The following is a 20000-nucleotide window of genomic DNA, read 5'->3' on the forward strand; positions in this document are numbered from 1 at the left end:
AGGACATGTACATGTAATCAACGTTGTATCAATGTCAGTGTTAAAGGACATGTATGTATAATCAACGTTGTATCAATGTCGGTGTTAAAGGACATGTACATGTAATCAACGTTGTATCAATGTCAGTTTTAAAGGACATGTACGTGTTATCAATGTTGTATCAATGTCAGTGTTAAAGGACATGTATGTATAATCAACTTTGTATCAATGTTGGTGTTAAAGGACATGTACGTGTTATCAACATTGTATCACTGTCAGTGGTAAAGGACATGTACGTGTAATCAACGTTGTATCAATGTCAGTGTTAAAGGACATGTATGTATAATCAATGTTGTATCAATGTCGGTGTTAAAGGACACGTACGAGTAATCAACATTGTATCAATGTCTGTGTTAAAGGACATGTACGTGTTATCAACGTTGTATCAATGTCAGTGTTAAAGGACATGTATGTATAATCAACGTTGTATCAATGTCAGTTTTAAAGGACATGTACGTGTTATCAATGTTGTATCAATGACAGTTTTAAAGGACATGTACGTGTTATCAACGTTGTATCAATGTCGGTGTTAAAGGACATGTACATGTAATTAACGTTGTATCAATGTTAGTGTTAAAGGACATGTATGTATAATCAACGTTGTATCAATGTCAGTTTTAAAGGACATGTATGTGTTCTCAACGTCGTATCAATGTCAGTGTTAAAGGACATGTACGTGTAATCAACAATGTATCAATGTCAGTTTTAAAGGACATGTACGTGTAATCAACGTTGTATCAATGTCAGTTTTAAAGGACATGTATGTGTTCTCAACGTCGTATCAATGTCAGTGTTAAAGGACATGTACGTGTAATCAACAATGTATCAATGTCAGTTTTAAAGGACATGTACGTGTAATCAACGTTGTATCAATGTCAGTGTTAAAAGACATGTACATATAATCAACGTTGTATCAATGTCAGTGTTAAAGGACACGTATGTGTAATCGACGTTGTATCATTGTCAGTGTTAAAGAACACATATGTGTAATCAACGTTGTATCAATGTCGGTGTTAAAGGACACGTACGAGTAATCAACATTGTATCAATGTCTGTGTTAAAGGACATGTACGTGCTATCAACGTTGTATCAATGTCAGTGTTAAAGGACATGTATGTATAATCAACGTTGTATCAATGTCAGTGTTAAAGGACATGTACGTGTAATCAACGTTGTATCAATGTCAGTGTTAAAGGACATGTACGTGTAATTAACATTGTATCAATGTCAGTGTTAAAGGACATGTATGTATAATCAACATTGTATCAATGTCAGTGTTAAAGGACATGTACGTATAATCAACATTGTATCAATGTCAGTGTTAAAGGACATGTACGTGTTATCAATGTTGTATCAATGTCAGTGTTAAAGGACATGTACATGTTATCAACGTTGTATCAATGTCAGTGTTAAAGGACATGTATGTATAACCAATGTTGTATCAATGTCAGTTTTAAAGGACATGTACGTGTAATCAACGTTGTATCAATGTCAGTGTTAAAGGACATGTACGTGTTATCAACGTTGTATCAATGTCAGTGTTAAGGACATGTACGTATAATCAACGTTGCATCAATGTCAGTGTTAAAGGACATGTACGTATAATCAACATTGTATCAATGTCAGTGTTAAAGGACATGCACGTGTAATCAACGTTGTATCGATGTCTGTGTTAAAGGACATGTACGGGTAATCAACGTTGTATCAATGGCAGTTTTAAAGGACATATACGTGTTATCAACATCAGTGTTAAAGGACATGTACGTGTAATCAACGTTGTATCAATGTCAGTTTTAAAGGACATGTACGTGTTATCAACGTTGTATCAATGTCAGTGTTAAAGGACATGTACGTATAATCAACGTTGTATCAATGTCAGTTTTAAAGGACATGTACGTATTATCAACGTTGTATCAATGGCAGTGTTAAAGGACATGTATGTATAATCAACGTTGTATCAATGTCAGTTTTAAAAGACATGTACGTGTTATCAACGTTGTATCAATGTCAGTGTTAAAGGACATGTATGTATAATCAACGTTGTATCAATGGCAGTGTTAAAGAACATGTACGTGTAATCAACGTTGTATCAATGGCAGTGTTAAAGGACATGTACGTGTTATCAACGTTGTATCAATGGCAGTGTTAAAGGACATGTACGTGTTATCAACGTTGTATCAATGGCAGTGATAAAGGACATGTACGTGTTATCAACGTTGTATCAATGGCAGTGTTAAAGGACATGTACGTGTTATCAACGTTGTATCAATGTCAGTGTTAAAGGACATGTATGTGTAATCAACGTTGTATCAATGGCAGTGTTAAAGGACATGTACGTATAATCAACGTTGTATCAATGTCAGAGTTAAAGAACATGTATGTATAATCAACGTTGTATCAATGTCAGTGTTAAAGGACACGTACGTGTAATCAACATTGTATCAATGTCTGTGTTAAAGGACATGTACGTGTAGTCAACGTTGTATCAATGTCAGTTTTAAAGGACATGTAGGTGTAATCTACGTTGTATCAATGTTAGAGTTAAAGAACATGTATGTATAATCAACGTTGTATCATTGTCAGAGTTAAAGGACATGTATGTATAATCAACGTTGTATCAATGTCAGTGTTAAAGGACATGTATGTATAATCAACGTTGTATCAATGTCGGTGTTAAAGGACATGTACGTGTAATCAACGTTGTATCAATGTCAGTGTTAAAGGACATGTATGTATAATCAACGTTGTATCAATGCCAGTGTTAAAGGACATGTATGTATAATCAACATTGTATCAATGTCAGTGTTAAAGGACATGTACGTGTAATCAACGTTGTATCAATGTCAGTGTTAAAGGACATGTATGTATAATCAACGTTTTATCAATGTCGGTGTTAAAGGACATGTACGTGTAATCAACGTTGTATCAATGTCAGCTTTAAAGGACATGTACGTGTTATCAACGTTGTATCAATGTCAGTTTTAAAGGACATGTTCGTGTTATCAACGTTGTATCAATGTCAGTGTTAAAGGACATGTATGTATAATCAACGTTGTATCAATGTCAGTTTTAAAGAACATGTACGTGTTATCAACGTTGTATCAATGTCGGTGTTAAAGGACATGTACGTGTAATCAACGTTGTATCAATGTCAGTTTTAAAGGACATGTATGTATAATCAACGTTGTATCAATGTCGGTGTTAAAGGACATGTACGTGTAATCAACGTTGTATCAATGTCAGTGTTAAAGGACATGTACGTGTAATCAATGTTGCATCAATGTCAGTTTTAAAGGACATGTACGTGTTATCAATGTTGTATCAATGTCAGTGTTAAAGGACATGTACGTTCTATCAATGTCAGTGTTAAAGGACATGTATGTATAATCAACGTTGTATCAATGTCAGTTTTAAAGGACATGTACGTGTAATCAACGTTGTATCAATGGCAGTGTTAAAGGACATGTAGGTGTAATCAACGTTGTATCAATGTCAGTTTTAAAGGACATGTACGTGTTATCAACGTTGTATCAACGTCAATGTTAAAGGACATGTAGGTGTAATCAACGTTGTATCAATGTCGGTGTTAAAGGACATGTACGTATAATCAACATTGTATCAATGTCAGTGTAAAAGGACATGTATGTATAATCAACGTTGTATCAATGTCAGTGTTAAAGGACATGCACGTGTAATCAACGTTGTATCGATGTCAGTTTTAAAGGACATGTACGTGTAATCAATGTTGTATCAATGTCAGTGTTAAAGGACATATACATATAATCAACGTTGTATCAATGCCAGTGTTAAAGAACATGTATGTATAATCAACGTTGTATCATTGTCAGAGTTAAAGGACATGTGTGTGTAATCAACGTTGTATCAATGTCAGTGTTAAAGGACACGTACGTGTAATCAACGTTGTATCAATGTCAGTGTTAAAGGACATGTATGTATAATCAACGTTGTATCAATGTCAGTGTTAAAGGACATGTACGTGTAATCAACGTTGTATCAATGTCAGTGTTAAAGGACATGTATGTATAATCAATGTTGTATCAATGTCGGTGTTAAAGGACACGTACGAGTAATCAACATTGTATCAATGTCTGTGTTAAAGGACATGTACGTGTTATCAACGTTGTATCAATGTCAGTGTTAAAGGACATGTATGTATAATCAACGTTGTATCAATGTCGGTGTTAAAGGACATGTACATGTTATCAACGTTGTATCAATGTCAGTGTTAAAGGACATGTATGTGTAATCGACGTTGTATCATTGTCAATGTTAAAGAACACATATGTGTAATCAACGTTGTATCAATGTCGGTGTTAAAGGACATGTACGTGTAATCAACGTTGTATCAATGTCAGTTTTAAAGGACATGTTCGTGTTATCAACGTTGTATCAATGTCAGTGTTAAAGGACATGTATGTATAATCAACGTTGTATCAATGTCAGTTTTAAAGAACATGTACGTGTTATCAACGTTGTATCAATGTCGGTGTTAAAGGACATGTACGTGTAATCAACGTTGTATCAATGTCAGTTTTAAAGGACATGTATGTATAATCAACGTTGTATCAATGTCGGTGTTAAAGGACATGTACGTGTAATCAACGTTGTATCAATGTCAGTGTTAAAGGACATGTACGTGTAATCAATGTTGCATCAATGTCAGTTTTAAAGGACATGTACGTGTTATCAATGTTGTATCAATGTCAGTGTTAAAAGGACTTGTACGTGTAATCGACGTTGCATCAATGTCAGTTTTAAAGGACATGTACGTGTTATCAACGTCGTATCAATGTCAGTGTTAAAGGACATGTATGTATAATCAATGTTGTATCAATGTCGGTGTTAAAGGACACGTACGAGTAATCAACATTGTATCAATGTCGGTGTTAAAGGACAGTTAAAGGACATGTACATATAATCAACGTTGTATCAATGTCAGTGTTAAAGGACACGTATGTGTAATCGACGTTGTATCATTGTCAATGTTAAAGAACACATATGTGTAATCAACATTGTATCAATGTCTGTGTTAAAGGACATGTACGTGTAATCAACGTTGTATCAATGTCAGTTTTAAAGGACATGTAGGTGTAATCCACGTTGTATCAATGTCAGAGTTAAAGGACATGTATGTATAATCAACGTTGTATCATTGTCAGTGTTAAAGGACATGTGCGTGTAATCAACATTGTATCAATGTCTGTGTTAAAGGACATGTAACTGTAATCAACGTTGTATCAATGTCAGTGTTAAAGGACACATATGTGTAATCAACGTTGTATCAATGTCAGTTTTAAAGGACATGTACGTATAATCAACACGTACATGTCAGTGTTAAAGGACATGTATGTATAATCAACATTGTATCAATGTCAGTGTTAAAGGACATGTACGTGTAATCAACGTTGTATCAATGTCAATGTTGCCTACTATGCTACTGTTTGAATCTTGGTTATTATAGTGTTTTTTTTTGAGTTGGTACTTAATGAAAAGAGTTTTCTGTGTAACATTTTGACCAAAGATTGTCATGCAGAGCACAAGAAAGTGTTTTGGATGTGTAGGAACACCAAACAAAGACCGCTCTGATGAAGAAATGTAAAAAGAAAGTACTTTGAAGAAATTAAAAGATTTTCTTTATTCTTAAAATTGATGAAATTCCTTTACACAATACAATTTCCTTTATAAGTATTTGAAAATATCTTTTTTTTTTATGCTGGTTTGTAATATCTTTCCTATAATCTTATGTCAATATAGTTCTCTTTTGGAAAAAAAAAAAAAAAAAAGGTTTGTGTCCAGCGTCTCTGGAGAGTCGGGTGTGTCCGCTGAGGGGCCCCAGCCACACTTTTGGGCCCCGGAACATTCCGTCCTCCGCCGGGCTCCTGTGACAATATTGCTAAGTATGTGTGTGCGGACTAGAGTCCCAGCTTTAATTTGGGCTGACTAATCCTCTCAATGAGTTCCTCTAACATTTGGAGTAATCCTTTTTGTGATTGACAGCTGCTCCTCATGAGGGTCCTCCTCAAGAGTGACGTCACGTATCTGACCTGCAAACATCCCACAAACTGAACAAGAACAAGACAACAGGATGCTAGAAGTAGCTTTCATGTAGAAGAGCCTTACTGTGAGTCACAATTTAAACACTATGGAGGAGGCTGTTGGACACTCATGCACGTTCTTCTTCTTGCCGTCAGTCGTCATCCACGTCGTCGCCCTCGGACTCGTCCCGCCTCTCGTACATCTTGTCCCGGTGCCTCTCCTGGATCTCCTTCATCTCCTCGGCGTAGCGGCTGAACGCGCCGCCGAACTTGGCCCAGGCCTTGAAGGGAACCGTGATGGAGTTCCGGTAGCTGGGCTTCACCTCGCTGACGCGCAGGAAGACGCCGTATTTGTTGGAGCCCACGTCGAAGAAGAAGCGCTTGGAGTCCACCATGATGGACGTGCCCTCGGGGAGCTCGCCGAACCCCCCCGCGGCCATGCCCCCCGCCGCCAGCTCGTCGTCGTCGCCGCCGTAGTCGTCGATGAGCTTGGCCAGCGCGTCTCGGAACTCGATCAAGCCCTGGGCGGGAAGGGCTATGGTCTGGCCGGCCAGCATGCCGGCCACCGGGCCGCCCATGCCGAAGCCGGGCCCGCGGTTGACGGTCTGCCGGATCCGCAGGAACCTCCCCCGCTGGTTCTCCTTCAAGTCCAAGTAGTACTTGCGGTTCTCCCGCACCAGAAACTCGCTCTTCAGGGCTCGCCGAGGCCCTCCGTCCTCGCCGGCGGAAGCCTGGGCGATCTGCTCGGGGCTGCTGGGCCCCAGCTGGGCGTAATGCTCGATGAAGTCCCCGAGGTAGTCGCGCACCTCCGCGGCCACTGACAGGGAGAGGGTCAGGCGACTTTTGGAGCCCCCGGCCCCGACCTCGGCGATCTTGATGAAGCGGCCCTTGTTGTTCTGCTTGACGTCCAGGTAGAAGCGTTTATTCTGGATGTCGAGGCGCTTGGAGGCGAGCTCCTGGGTCTCCTGGTCCCTCTGAAAGTGCTGGAAGCCGCCTCCTCCGCCGCCTCCTCCCCCGCTGCTACCACCGCGCTCACTCCCGCTGTCACCATCCGCCATGTTCAGCTTCTGCCCATCTCCTCCTCTCCGGTCAGCGCGCGCCGCCTTCACGCGCTCCGGAGCTGCGCTCGTGAGGAACACGATTGGCTGAGCGGCCTGCCCGTCAGACGCGTCATCACCTTTACGGCCTTTTCATTGGTCCACATTCCCTGTCAGTCAAGCCTTCGTGGTGTAACTCTCGCATGCCATTGGTGGAAAGGGAAGTTCCGGTTGCGGTTCTTATTAAACTATTTTCAGCGTCTTGTGTAAAACGTCATAAGTATGACGTCATGTTTACTTTACTACGTTGACAAAATTACTTTAAAAACACAACAATGCTTTCAAGAAGAAACAAAACAAAGACAGTCGACCAACATGGCGGATCAACACTTTCGCTGTCGCAGCTTTCCCATTTCTGGACACGCAACCAACTCCTGCCTACAGGGGGCAGCACATTTCCACTTACTTCAAAGCAGAGTGTAATTCTGTCATAATTAAAACAACTTATTGATGTTTCTCCTTCATGTTTGCTTTAAACTGGTCTTTGCCTTTGTATAAATAAATACTACAGTACACTTATTACAACTAAATTTGGTAATAGCCTCAATGTTTTTTATTTGTTTTTTTTTATAAACCTTTATTTATAATGTTCAAAATTTACAAACAAGCAAAGAAACAATAATAATTAAAACAAGTACAGAAACAGTACAAAAACAGTACAATACAGCGCCAGGGGGTGTAAACTCAATACAGCAACTGAAGTAGAATGCAAAATATGTATATGTAGCAATGTGTAAAGCCATAGGCTTCAATTAGAAGAAACCTTTTTTTTTAATTTTTTTTTTTTATAAACCTTTATAATATTCAACATTTACATACAAGCAAATAAATAATAATAGTCAAAAAAAGTACATAATCAGTACAAAAACAGCGCCAGGGGGTTGTAAACTCAATAGAGCAATTAAAGTAGAATGCAAAATATATCCATTCATCCATCCATCTTCTTCCGCTTATCCGAGGTCGGGTCGCGGGGGCAGCAGCCTAAGCAGGGAAGCCCAGACTTCCCTCTCCCCAGCCACTTCGTCCAGCTCCTCCCGGGGGATCCCGAGGCGTTCCCAGGCCAGCCGGGAGACATAGTCTTCCCAACGTGTCCTGGGTCTTCCTCGTGGCCTCCTACCGGTCGGACATGCCCTAAACACCTCCTTAGGGAGGCGCTCGGGTGGCATCCTGACCAGATGCCCGAACCACCTCATCTGGCTCCTCTCGATGTGGAGGAGCAGCGGCTTTACTTTGAGCTCCCCCCGGATGACAGAGCTTCTCACCCTATCTCTAAGGGAGAGCCCCGCCACCCGGCGGAGGAAACTCATTTCGGCCGCTTGTACCCGTGATCTTGTCCTTTCGGTCATAACCCAAAGCTCATGACCATAGGTGAGGATGGGAACGTAGATCGACCGGTAAATTGAGAGCTTTGCCTTCCGGCTCAGCTCCTTCTTCACCACAACGGATCGATACAGCGTCCGCATTACTGAAGACGCCGCACCGATCCGCCTGTCGATCTCACGATCCACTCTTCCCTCAAAATTTACAAACAAGCAAATAAACAATAATAATTAAAACAAGTACAGAAACAGTACAATACAGCGCCAGGGGGTGTAAACTCAATACAGCAACTGAAGTAGAATGCAAAATATGTATATGTACCGTATTTTCCGCACTATTAGCCGCACCTAAAAACCACAAATTTACTCAAAAGCTGACAGTGCGGCTTTTAACCCGGTGCGCTTTATATATGGATTAATATTACGATTCATTTTCATAAAGTTTCGATCTCGCAACTTCGGTAAACAGCCGCCATCTTTTTTCCCGGTAGAACAGGAAGCGCTTCTTCTTCTACGCAAGCAACCGCCAAGGTAAGCACCCGCCCCCATAGAACAGGAAGCGCTTCTTCTTCTACTGTAAGCAACCACCCGCCCGCGTAGAAGAAGCAAAAGCGCGCGGATATACCGTACATTTAATTTCCTTTGTGTGTTTACATCTGTAAAGACCACAAAATGGCTCCTACTAAGCGACAGGGATCCGGTTCATGAAAAGACGCAATCTCTCCATCCGCACACGGATTACTATTTCACAGCAACTGATATTCCTGTGAACCGCACTGTGGATACAACGGGAGCACGTACGGCGAATATTCGCACCACAGGGAATGAGAAGTCATCCTTCACTGTGGTTCTAGCTTGCCATGCTAATGGCCAGAAACTTCCACCCATGGTGATATTCAAAAGGAAGACCTTGCCAAAAGAGACCTTTCCAGCCGGCGTCATCATAAAAGCTAACTCGAAGGGATGGATGAAGAAAAGATGAGCGAGTGGTTAAGGTAAGTTTAAGTTTACGCGAAGAGGCCGGGTGGCTTTTTTCACGCAGCTCTGTCCATGTTGATATACGTATGTTTGTGATTGCACATTTGCGTACATTTTGGGAGTGAACAGAGTTGTTAGAACGCTGGTTTTTAATATATTATTAAAGTTTGACTGACCTATCTGACTGTTTTTTTGACATTCCTTTAGCGCAGTTAGATGCGGCTTACAACACCGGGCGGCTTATAGGTGGACAAAGTTTTGAAATATGCCGTTCATTGAAGGCGCGGCTTTTAACCCAGGGCGCCTTATGGTGCGGAAAATACGGTAGTAGAGATGCGCGGATAGGCAATTATTTCATCCGCAACCGCATCAGAAAGTCGTCAACCATCCGCCATCCACCCGATCTAACATTTAATCAGAACCGCACCTGCCCGTTGTTATACATCTAATATAGACGATGCAAGGCATTAGTGAGGTTATAAAGCTTTTGCCTGTTAAAGAAAGGAGACTGATCCAATGGAGCACAGACATTCAATGCGTGCCACGCTGTCACGGCCCAGACGCACACCAGTGCGCAATCATATGGGAGCCGCGCTGAGCGCACCTCCAAGCGCGTCTCGCTGCCGGCGACGGCCGGGTATGGGCCCGACGCTCCAGCGCCATCCATTTTCAGGGCTAGTTGATTCGGCAGGTGGGTTGTTACACACTCCTTAGCGGGTTCCGACTTCCATGGCCACCGTCCTGCTGTCTATATCAACCAGGGTGAGCCCCACCCCTTTCGTGAGCGCACTGCGCGCGGAGTGACCCCTGTTACGAGCCCCCGGCAACAGGGGTGGCGGGCAGGTAAGCTGCGCGGGCGGAGCGCGCGGAGTGACCCCTGTTACGAGCCCCCGGCCACGGGGGTGGCGGGCAGGTAAGCTGCTTACCTGCTGCGCGTGACGCCGGCCGCGGCGAAGGCGGACGAGGCGGCCTGTCGGTGCGGTGGGCGCGGTGGTGACCCTGGACGTGCGTCGGGCCCTTCTCGCGGATCGCCTCAGCTACGGCTCCCGGTGGGGCCCTCTCGGGGGAAGGGGCCTCGGTCCCGGACCCCGGCGAGGCGTCCCTTCTCCGCTCTGTAAAAGTGTCCATCTCTTTTTTTTTTCTTCTTCTGTTGTGGCATATGCTGCAGGTGCCTGCTCGTTTTTCGTATGTGGGTAACAACATTTAACTATGTATATATATTTCCGAATTGGTTTAACTGCCACCCGCCTGAATCTATTTAAAATCTAATTTTTTTTAATTTCAACCGCCCGACCCGACCCGCGGATAAAATCTAATTTTTTTTTTATTTCAACCGCCCGATGCGCGGATAATCCGCGGACTCCGCGGTTGTGTCCGCAAACCGCGCATCTCTAATATGTAGCAATGTGTAAAGCCATAGGCTTCAAAAAAATAATATACACCTCATTGGATGATACAAAACAAATACAAAACCACACAAGTTCCGTAAATAATCCAAATTTGGAGCACAGCATCATAGTTTTCACAGCTTTTTAGTTGTTAGAGGTAGAAAGCGTTTTAAAGTAACGTTTTAATCATTTCAATTAGAACAAACTTATTAGGGCCCGCATGGCCCATTGCATAAGGACTCCCAAAGGGAGTCCTTATGCAATGGGACATAAGGACCTATTGAATTTGTAAGGTTTTATTATTCTTTATTCTTCCGCCGCCACATTAAACTGTAATTTGACCCACTTAACATGCTTCAAAACTCACCATATTTGACCCACACATCAGGACCTGCGAAAATTACCTTTTTTTTAAACAAACCGAACCACAAAACTCAAAATTGCGCTCTAGCGCCCCCTACGAAAAAAAACAAACTAGACTGCCTCTAACTCCCACTAGGAAGGTCGGAGAGACATGAAACACAAACCTTTATGTAGGTGTGACTTAGACCTAGATTTCATAATAGTATATTCTCGGGCAAAAATCAACAGGAAGTTGGCAATTCCCCCTTCAAGACAAAAAAGTACTAAAAACAGTCACTTTTGCCTCTTTGAGCTGTAATTTGACCCCCTTAACACGCTTCAAAACTCACCGAACTGAACACACACATCAGGACTGGCAAAAATTGTGATCTAATAAAAAAACCTAACCCCAAATCTCAAAATTGTGCTCTAGCGCAATTTTTTAATGAAACGCACAAAAAACTGCTCCTCGGATGAAAAAACTGACAAAACTGCCTGTAACTCTCCCTGGGAAGGTCAAAGAGACATGAAACAAAAACCTCTATGTAGGTCTCACTTAGACCTACATTTCATAAATTGACAACCCCCAGCAAAAATCAACAGGAAGTTTGCTATTCCCCCTTCAAAACAAATTTTTTGTAAAAACCGGTCACCTTCCTTCAAAAACTATCTCCTCTGAGCGCGTTTGTCGTTTCGGCTTCAAACTAACACAGGAGAGAGATTAAACCCTTGTGTATAAAATAACAGAACAGCTTTTTAATACCTGCTCCGGTTTTGATTTTATGACCCTTCAAAGACCCGCTGCGCTGATGCTGCTGCGCTGCTGTTTTTTTAAGATGGCTGCACCAACGTGCCCACACAATGCAGACAAGGTAGGTACACTAGACAAAAGTCTTGGGACACTTCAGACTAAAAGTAGACAAAAGTATTGGGACACTTAGGACTAGCACCTGCCAAATACACGGGCCCGACCAATGCTGCTTGCAGCTTTAATTATTTTATTTTATTTTTTTAAATTTTGTAAACCTTTATTTATAGTATGCAACATTTACATACAATCCAGAAATAATATCAAAACAAGTACATAAACAGTACAAAACAGCGCCAGGGGGTTGTAAACTCAATAAATAACTAAAATAGAATGCAAATATATATATATGTGTAACACAAAATGTAAAACAATAGCCTCAAGGTGAAAGACTACAACAACACTGGTCAACGTCATACAGTATGATGGCAGTAGTAATAAAATCCTCCAGCGGGTGGCGACAACTGACCTGACAGTTTGAAAATACCATCCGAAGAAGATGTTACTTCCGGGCTGAATATTCCTCTGAACACAACAAAACATGACATATTTCCAGGTTTAAAACAGACAAGGTGGCCCAATGTTGTTTGTGCAAGTTTGTTTTTAGGTGAACAATGGTGCCGTCGAAGCGAAGAAAAGTGTCCTCTGCCAGCAACAGCCCAGATAAAGTCTCCAAGTTCCCGCAGGTGGTTTTGTACCTCCTGGAGAGGAAGATGGGCTCCAGTAGAAGAACTTTCCTCACCGAGCTCGGACGAAAAAAAGGCTTCCGAGTGAACGAGAAGTTCAGGTTTGTGTGATAGTTTGACGTTCATCACTGTCATTTGTATTTATTTCAACCCAGTTGAAGCATGAGTGAGTTATTTATTCAATTGCCAACCTTGAGAGAGAGGGGGGGTGAGTGTATATATATGTGTATATATATATATATATATATATATAAGAAATACTTGAATTTCAGTGAATTACTGAAATTCAAGTATTTCTTTATATATATATATATATATATATATATATATATATATATATAAAGAATTACTGAAATTCAAGTATTTCTTTATATATATATATATATATATATAAAGAAATACTTGAATTTCAGTAATTCACTGAAATTCAAGTATTTCTTTTATATATATATATATATATATATATATATATATATATATATATATATATATATATAAAAGAAATACTTGAATTTCAGTTAATTACAGCTATATATATATATATATATATATATAAGAAATACTTGAATTTCAGTGAATTACTGAAATTCAAGTATTTCTTTATATATATATATATATATATATATATATATATATATATATATATATATAAAGAATTACTGAAATTCAAGTATTTCTTTATATATATATATATATATATATATATAAAGAAATACTTGAATTTCAGTAATTCACTGAAATTCAAGTATTTCTTTTATATATATATATATATATATATATATATATATATAAAAGAAATACTTGAATTTCAGTTAATTACAGCTATATATATATATATATATATATATATATAAGAAATACTTGAATTTCAGTGAATTACTGAAATTCAAGTATTTCTTTATATATATATATATATATATATATATATATATATATATATAAAGAATTACTGAAATTCAAGTATTTCTTTATATATATATATATATATATATAAAGAAATACTTGAATTTCAGTAATTCACTGAAATTCAAGTATTTCTTTTATATATATATATATATATATATATATAAAAGAAATACTTGAATTTCAGTGAATTACAGCTATATATATATATATATATATATATATATATATATATATATATATATATATAGCTGTAATTCACTGAAATTCAAGTATTTCTTTTATATATATATATATATATATATATATATATATATATATATATATATATATATATATATATATTAGGGCTGCAACTAACGATTAATTTGATAATCGATTAATCTGTCGATTATTACGTCGATTAATCAATTAATAATTGGATAAAAGAGACCAACTACATTTCTATCCTTTCCAGTATTTTATTGAAGAAAAAAACAGCCTACTGGCACCATACTTATTTTGATTATTGTTTCTCAGCTGTTTGTACATGTTGCAGTTTAAAAAATAAATAAAAGTTTATAAAAAAATTAAAATTAAATAGAATTAAAAAAAATAGCCTCTGCGCATAGCATAGATCCAACGAATCGATGACTAAATTAATCGCCAGGAAACAGAGTGGACCGACACCAGCAGATGACATGGCACCCCAAACCATCACTGATGGTGGAAACTTTACACTAGACTTCAGGCAACGTGGATCCTGTGCCTCTCCTGTCTTCCTCCAGACTCTGGGACCTCGATTTCCAAAGGAAATGCAAAATTTGCATGGTTGGGTGATGGTTTGGGGTGCCATGTCATCTGCTGGTGTCGGTCCACTCTGTTTCCTGAGATCCAGGGTCAACGCAGCCGTCTACCAGCAAGTTTTAGAGCACTTCATGCTTCCTGCTGCTGACCTGCTCTATGGAGATGGAGATTTCAAGTTCCAACAGGACTTGGCGCCTGCACACAGCGCAAAACCTACCCGTGCCTGGTTTACGGACCATGGTATTTCTGTTCTAAATTGGCCCGCCAACTCCCCTGACCTTAGCCCCATAGAAAATCTGTGGGGTATTGTGAAAAGGAAGATGCAGAATGCCAGACCCAAAAACGCAGAAGAGTTGAAGGCCACTATCAGAGCAACCTGGGCCCTCATAACACCTGAGCAGTGCCAGAAACTCATCGACTCCATGCCACGCCGCATTAACGCAGTAATTGAGGCAAAAGGAGCTCCAACCAAGTATTGAGTATTGTACATGCTCATATTTTTCATTTTCATACTTTTCAGTTGGCCAACATTTCTAAAAATCCCTTTTTTGTATTAGCCTTAAGTAAGTAGTTTACCTACTCAGTGGCCTAGTGGTTAGAGTGTCCGCCCTGAGATCGGTAGGTTGTGAGTTCAAACCCCGGCCGAGTCATACCAAAGACTATAAAAATGGGACCCATTACCTCCCTGCTTGGCACTCAGCATCAAGGGTTGGAATTGGGGGTTAAATCACCAAAATGATTCCCGGGCGCGGCCACCGCTGCTGCCCACTGCTCCCCTCACCTCCCAGGGGGTGATCAAGGGTGATGGGTCAAATGCAGAGAATAATCTCGCCACACCTAGTATGTGTGTGACAATCATTGGTACTTTAACTTTAACTTTAATATTCTAATTTTGTGACACACGGAATTTTGGATTTTCATTTGTTGCCACTTCAAATCATCAAAATTAAATGAAATAAACATTTGAATGCATCAGTCTGTGTGCAATGAATAAATATAATGTACAAGTTACACCTTTTGAATGCAATTACTGAAATAAATCAAGTTTTTCAAAATATTCTAATTTACTGGCTTTTACCTGTATACACAAACTCTGATAGAATGGTCCTTAAAGTCACATCTTCTTTTAAGGCCTTCACTTACATGCACTCATTTTGCCCTTGGCAGTGAAAGTGTCACGCACGTCATCTCCGAGAAGAACGCAGGCGATGACGTCAGAAGGTGGCTGACGTCACAGGGTCACGACCGGACACCTGCTCACCTTGTGGACGTCGGTTGGTTGACAGACAGCCTCGGGGCGGGACATCCTGTCGACATACTGGAGCGACACAAACTGCGTGTAAACAACAAACATCAACATTCCCTCCTTTTTGGGTTAACATTTTTTTTTTAAATTTCTCTATTATATATTCACCTCGGCACTCTAATTGTGCGCATTCTGATGATCTTTGTCCTCCAGGAACAGCCGACGTCAGGCGGAAGTGAGGTGGCGACGCTCTCCATTCCTGTTTACGCTTGTCAGAGGAGGACTGCGCTGAACAACCACAACGCCATATTGACAGTATATTCTCTTTAACATGTTTTTTTTTTTTACATTGGCAGTTTAACGGCTCATTCTCGATTCAATCGGGGAAGGTAACAGACAGGCTAAGAAAGTCTACGCAACAGTTTTATCTAGAATTGTCAACTGTAGATGAATACATCTCATTTTAGTGATTTTAACAAATGTTAAAGGAGCTGTATGTAGTAATGTGGCCAGAAATAATACTGCGGTCAAAATTCTGTAGTCCCCTCCCACTCTCCATGACTGAGGTTGCCAGATATGAATCCTACGCCAAGGAACTTCAAATAGCAATCGACGAGTCCTACGCTTGTTTATACTTCTTGCAAGATTGTTTACTAAGTAATTATGCCACATTTCACCGATGTCGATTATCCAAATGCATACCTGCCAACTACTCCGGTTTTCCCGTAATTAGTACGGTTTTCATCAACCTATTCCGGGTTACGGTTGCAGTGATAAAAAATACGGTTTTTCATTAATTAAAAAAAAATTTTTTTTTAAAGTTTTATTCACGAAAGCGCGTAACAACAATGACAATCGACACTGCTTCCCGTAACTTCCTATCGAGCCATTCCGAATGCCATGCGCGAGGCTATTTATAGCACCGCTGCCAAGCACGAGGCCATTGTTTCCAAACGAGCGAACGATCATGGAATCAGCCGGAGAAAAATCGCATACGAGTCTTAAACCGAAAAGAAAACTGCAGTCATTCCGTGAAGAATATTCAAAAGCCTATCCGGGAATAATTATCCGTTCCAAAAAGGGTGAAAACTACGCGAATTGCACCTTGTGCAGACAAGATTTTTCGATCGGACACGGAGGAATTAGCGATGTAAAAGACCACGTTGGGAGAAAAAAAACACAAGTCTAATGCCGTTGTTGTACCGAAATCTGTTACCCATCGGAATTTGTAACTCCAGGGGGCGATGTTCTCATGACGTTTGTTTGATGGTTAAACGGCAAGCCCAAAGAGGAGAAGAAGAACGCTTGCGTAAATGGCGTAAACTATCCTTAATGCTGAAACGTCAGTTGTCAGAATTTCAGCATTAATAATAACAATGGACTCATACTATAATGAAAGTAAGTCATTGATTTCCAGAATATGTGTAATTTATTAATGCTGAAATTCTGACAACTGACGTTTCATTCCACGATAGCTTTTAATCCGTAAAATGTATGTGTGTGAGAGAGAATCAACAGCTGATACAATGGACTCATACTATAATGAAAGCAAGTCATTGATTTCCAGAATATGTGTAATTTATTAATGCTGAAATTCTGACAACTGACATTTCAGCATTAAGGATAGTTTACGCCAGTGGTTCTCAAACTTTTTTTGTCATCCCCCACTTTGGACAAGGGGGAGTTTTCAAGCCCCACCTGCCCCCATCGCCCCAACAGAGCGCTAATGCCAAGCTTTAACATTTTCAAATTTATTGAACATCAAGTTGTATACATTCAAACTCAATAACATAAAATAACATCAAGTTCAATAATAAATAAAATAACTGTGCAGCTGTGGTATAACTTGCATCAAGTTCAATAATAAATAAAATAACTTCCATCCAGTTCAATAATAAATAAAACAAAAGTGTTATAACTTGCATCAAGTTCAATAATAAATCAAAAAAGTGGTATAACTTGCATCAAGTTCAATAATAAATCAAAAAAAGTGTTATAACTTGCATCACGTTCAATAATAAATCAAAAAAAGTGTTATAACTTGCATCAAGTTCAATAATAAATCAAATAAAAGTGTTATAACTTGCATCAAGTTCAATAATAAATCAAAAAAAGTGTTATAACTTGCATCAAGTTCAATATTATAATAATATTATATAATATTAATATTATATATATTATATTATATATATTATATTATATTATATTATATATATATATATTTATATTATAATATTATAATATTATATTAATATTAATATAAAGCCTACAGTAAAAATAAGTACCGGTAATTTCCATTTATTTATATAGCGGATTTCACAGACAGAATCACAAAGTGATTTACAGTGTGTATAGAAAATGAAAGCATAGTAAAAAAAAAAATCTAAGAATATAATAATAATAAAAAAATTTAAAGTGAAATTTCCTCCCGTTCCTCGCGCCCCACCTGTCATGTCTCTATTCCCCACCTGTGGGGCGCGCCCCACACTTTGAGAAACGCTGGTTTACGCCATTTACGCAAGCGTTCTTCTTCTCCTCCTCTTTGGGCTTGCCGTTTAACCATCAAACAAACGCCATGGGAACATCGCCCCCTGGAGTTACAAATTCCGATGGGTAACAGATTTCGGTACAAGTGGAAAACTTTCAACGTTTTTCGTCGCCCAAACAGATTCTTTGGATGTGATAAATGCCGAAGTTTTATTTACGGAGGCAATAATTGAGCAAACAAAAAGGTAATGACACCAATGTTATCTATTGGAATTGTTTAGTACTGTTATACTGTTAAAAGTGTTTATACTATTTATGCTTTCAAGTCCAAGTTGAAGAAATCTTGTTAAATGTTGACAGCATAACTACCAAAATACAGAAGTATGTCCTTAATATTTTTGCAGTGCTATTTCTGTTGAAAAGTTCAAATGATTACATTAGAGATGTGATGTGCCACTTTTCAAGTGTCTGATGGCTTAAATTAATTTTCATTAATTTTTCATATTTTGAATTCTTTTGAAAGGCTTACAAAAAAACTACATTTGAATTGTAATTCCATGCTATTGACAGGACTATTAATTTTAATGAAGTTAGCTTACCATGTTTACAGTATGATAATTGTGATAGAAATGTGAATTTTAGGCACAGAATATTTTTTACAATTGAACAAGGCAGTAGATTATACAAGCTTGGACAGAAAGTTAATAATGACACCAATTTCTTTTTTAATGGAATTGTTTAGTACTGTTTTACCATTTGTTTACTGTAAAAAGTGTTTATACTGTTTATACTTTCAATTAACAAATTGAAGTCTTGTGAAAGGTTGACAGGATAACTGGCATTAACTGTCAAAATAATTTCAAACTATTGAAGTTAGCTTACAGAATAAACATGTCAATCAACCCATATGATTTTTGCTGTAATATTTTTGTTTTGAAAAGTCACTGTGACTGATAGAAAAGTGATGGTTTTAGCAACATTTTAACCTGTCTGAATGCTAATAATCATTTTGCGTCGGGGGGCGCAGGAACCCCCCACCAGGACTTTGTCCTGGACCTACCGGGCCCTGCGGCCCCTGGACCCTGGCTACTAGGTTTTTCTGATTTCAAAAGTTGGCAGGTATGCAAATGTATTTGTAAAGTTACACAGCAATATTTTAGTCGGGAGTCGGGACAGATTGTTGGTATTACCCTGCGAAAATGTCTAGTTTGACCGCACGGACCACCATCGAAATAATTACATATATTATATATTGCATAAGCCTGCTTTGATGGCAAGCCAAGTCCAACAGTAAAATTACCGCCACATTTCGTTCAGCATAACCCCATGTTGCATCCAACCTGACGCACTGCATTCTCTTCCATGTACGCACATCACCATCTTTCAGTGCAGAGTGCCATTCTATGAGCTAACCCACGTTACGCATAAATCAAATACCGGTAGCCTACTACCATGTCAATGCACAAATCTTTACATGTAATGCTTATATTCCATCCATCCATCCATCTTCTTCCGCTTATCCGAGGTCGGGTCGCGGGGGCAGCAGCCTAAGCAGGGAAGCCCAGACTTCCCTCTCCCCAGCCACTTCGTCCAGCTCCTCCCGGGGGCTCCCGAGGCGTTCCCAGGCCAGCCGGGAGACATAGTCTTCCCAACGTGTCCTGGGTCTTCCCCGTGGCCTCCTACCGGTCGGACGTGCCCTAAACACCTCCCGAGGGAGGCGATCCGGTGGCATCCTGACCAGATGCCCGAACCACCTCATCTGGCTCCTCTCGATGTGGAGGAGCAGCGGCTTTACTTTGAGCTCCCCCCGGATGACAGAGCTTCTCACCCTATCTCTAAGGGAGAGACCCGCCACCCGGCGGAGG

General features: G+C 39.6%; 2 protein-coding genes across 4 annotated transcripts in view; one reads left to right on the forward strand and one right to left on the reverse strand.

The window, feature by feature from the left end:
• Window positions 1-5676: 5676 nt before the first annotated feature.
• Window positions 5677-7500, reverse strand: LOC133574672 (transcriptional regulator protein Pur-beta). The gene is made up of 2 exons (XM_061926875.2): window positions 6181-7500; window positions 5677-6104 (listed from the first exon to the last, which is right to left on the reverse strand). The coding sequence occupies exon 1, from the start codon at window positions 7151-7153 to the stop codon at window positions 6248-6250; it is 906 nt and encodes a 301-aa protein (XP_061782859.1). The 5' UTR covers window positions 7154-7500; the 3' UTR covers window positions 5677-6104; window positions 6181-6247.
• A 1888-nt stretch (window positions 7501-9388) lies between these two features.
• The window catches only part of polm (polymerase (DNA directed), mu), a 39666-nt gene continuing 29054 nt past the window's right edge, over window positions 9389-20000 (forward strand). For 2 of the 3 annotated variants that reach the window (XR_009811416.1, XM_061927009.1), the window contains exons 1-3: window positions 12492-12814; window positions 15570-15741; window positions 15862-15963. Coding sequence is in view for 2 of the 3 variants with exons in the window: in XM_061927009.1 (XP_061782993.1) it covers window positions 12642-12814; window positions 15570-15741; window positions 15862-15963 (447 nt within the window). In the remaining variant the exon portion in view is untranslated. Of the gene's footprint in view, window positions 9507-12491; window positions 12815-15569; window positions 15742-15861; window positions 15964-20000 lie in introns of those variants that run through there. The other variant, XM_061927010.2, reaches the window with a different exon arrangement.

This window comes from Nerophis lumbriciformis, linkage group LG32 (assembly GCF_033978685.3).
Source record: "Nerophis lumbriciformis linkage group LG32, RoL_Nlum_v2.1, whole genome shotgun sequence".
Taxonomy (NCBI): Eukaryota; Metazoa; Chordata; class Actinopteri; order Syngnathiformes; family Syngnathidae; genus Nerophis; species Nerophis lumbriciformis.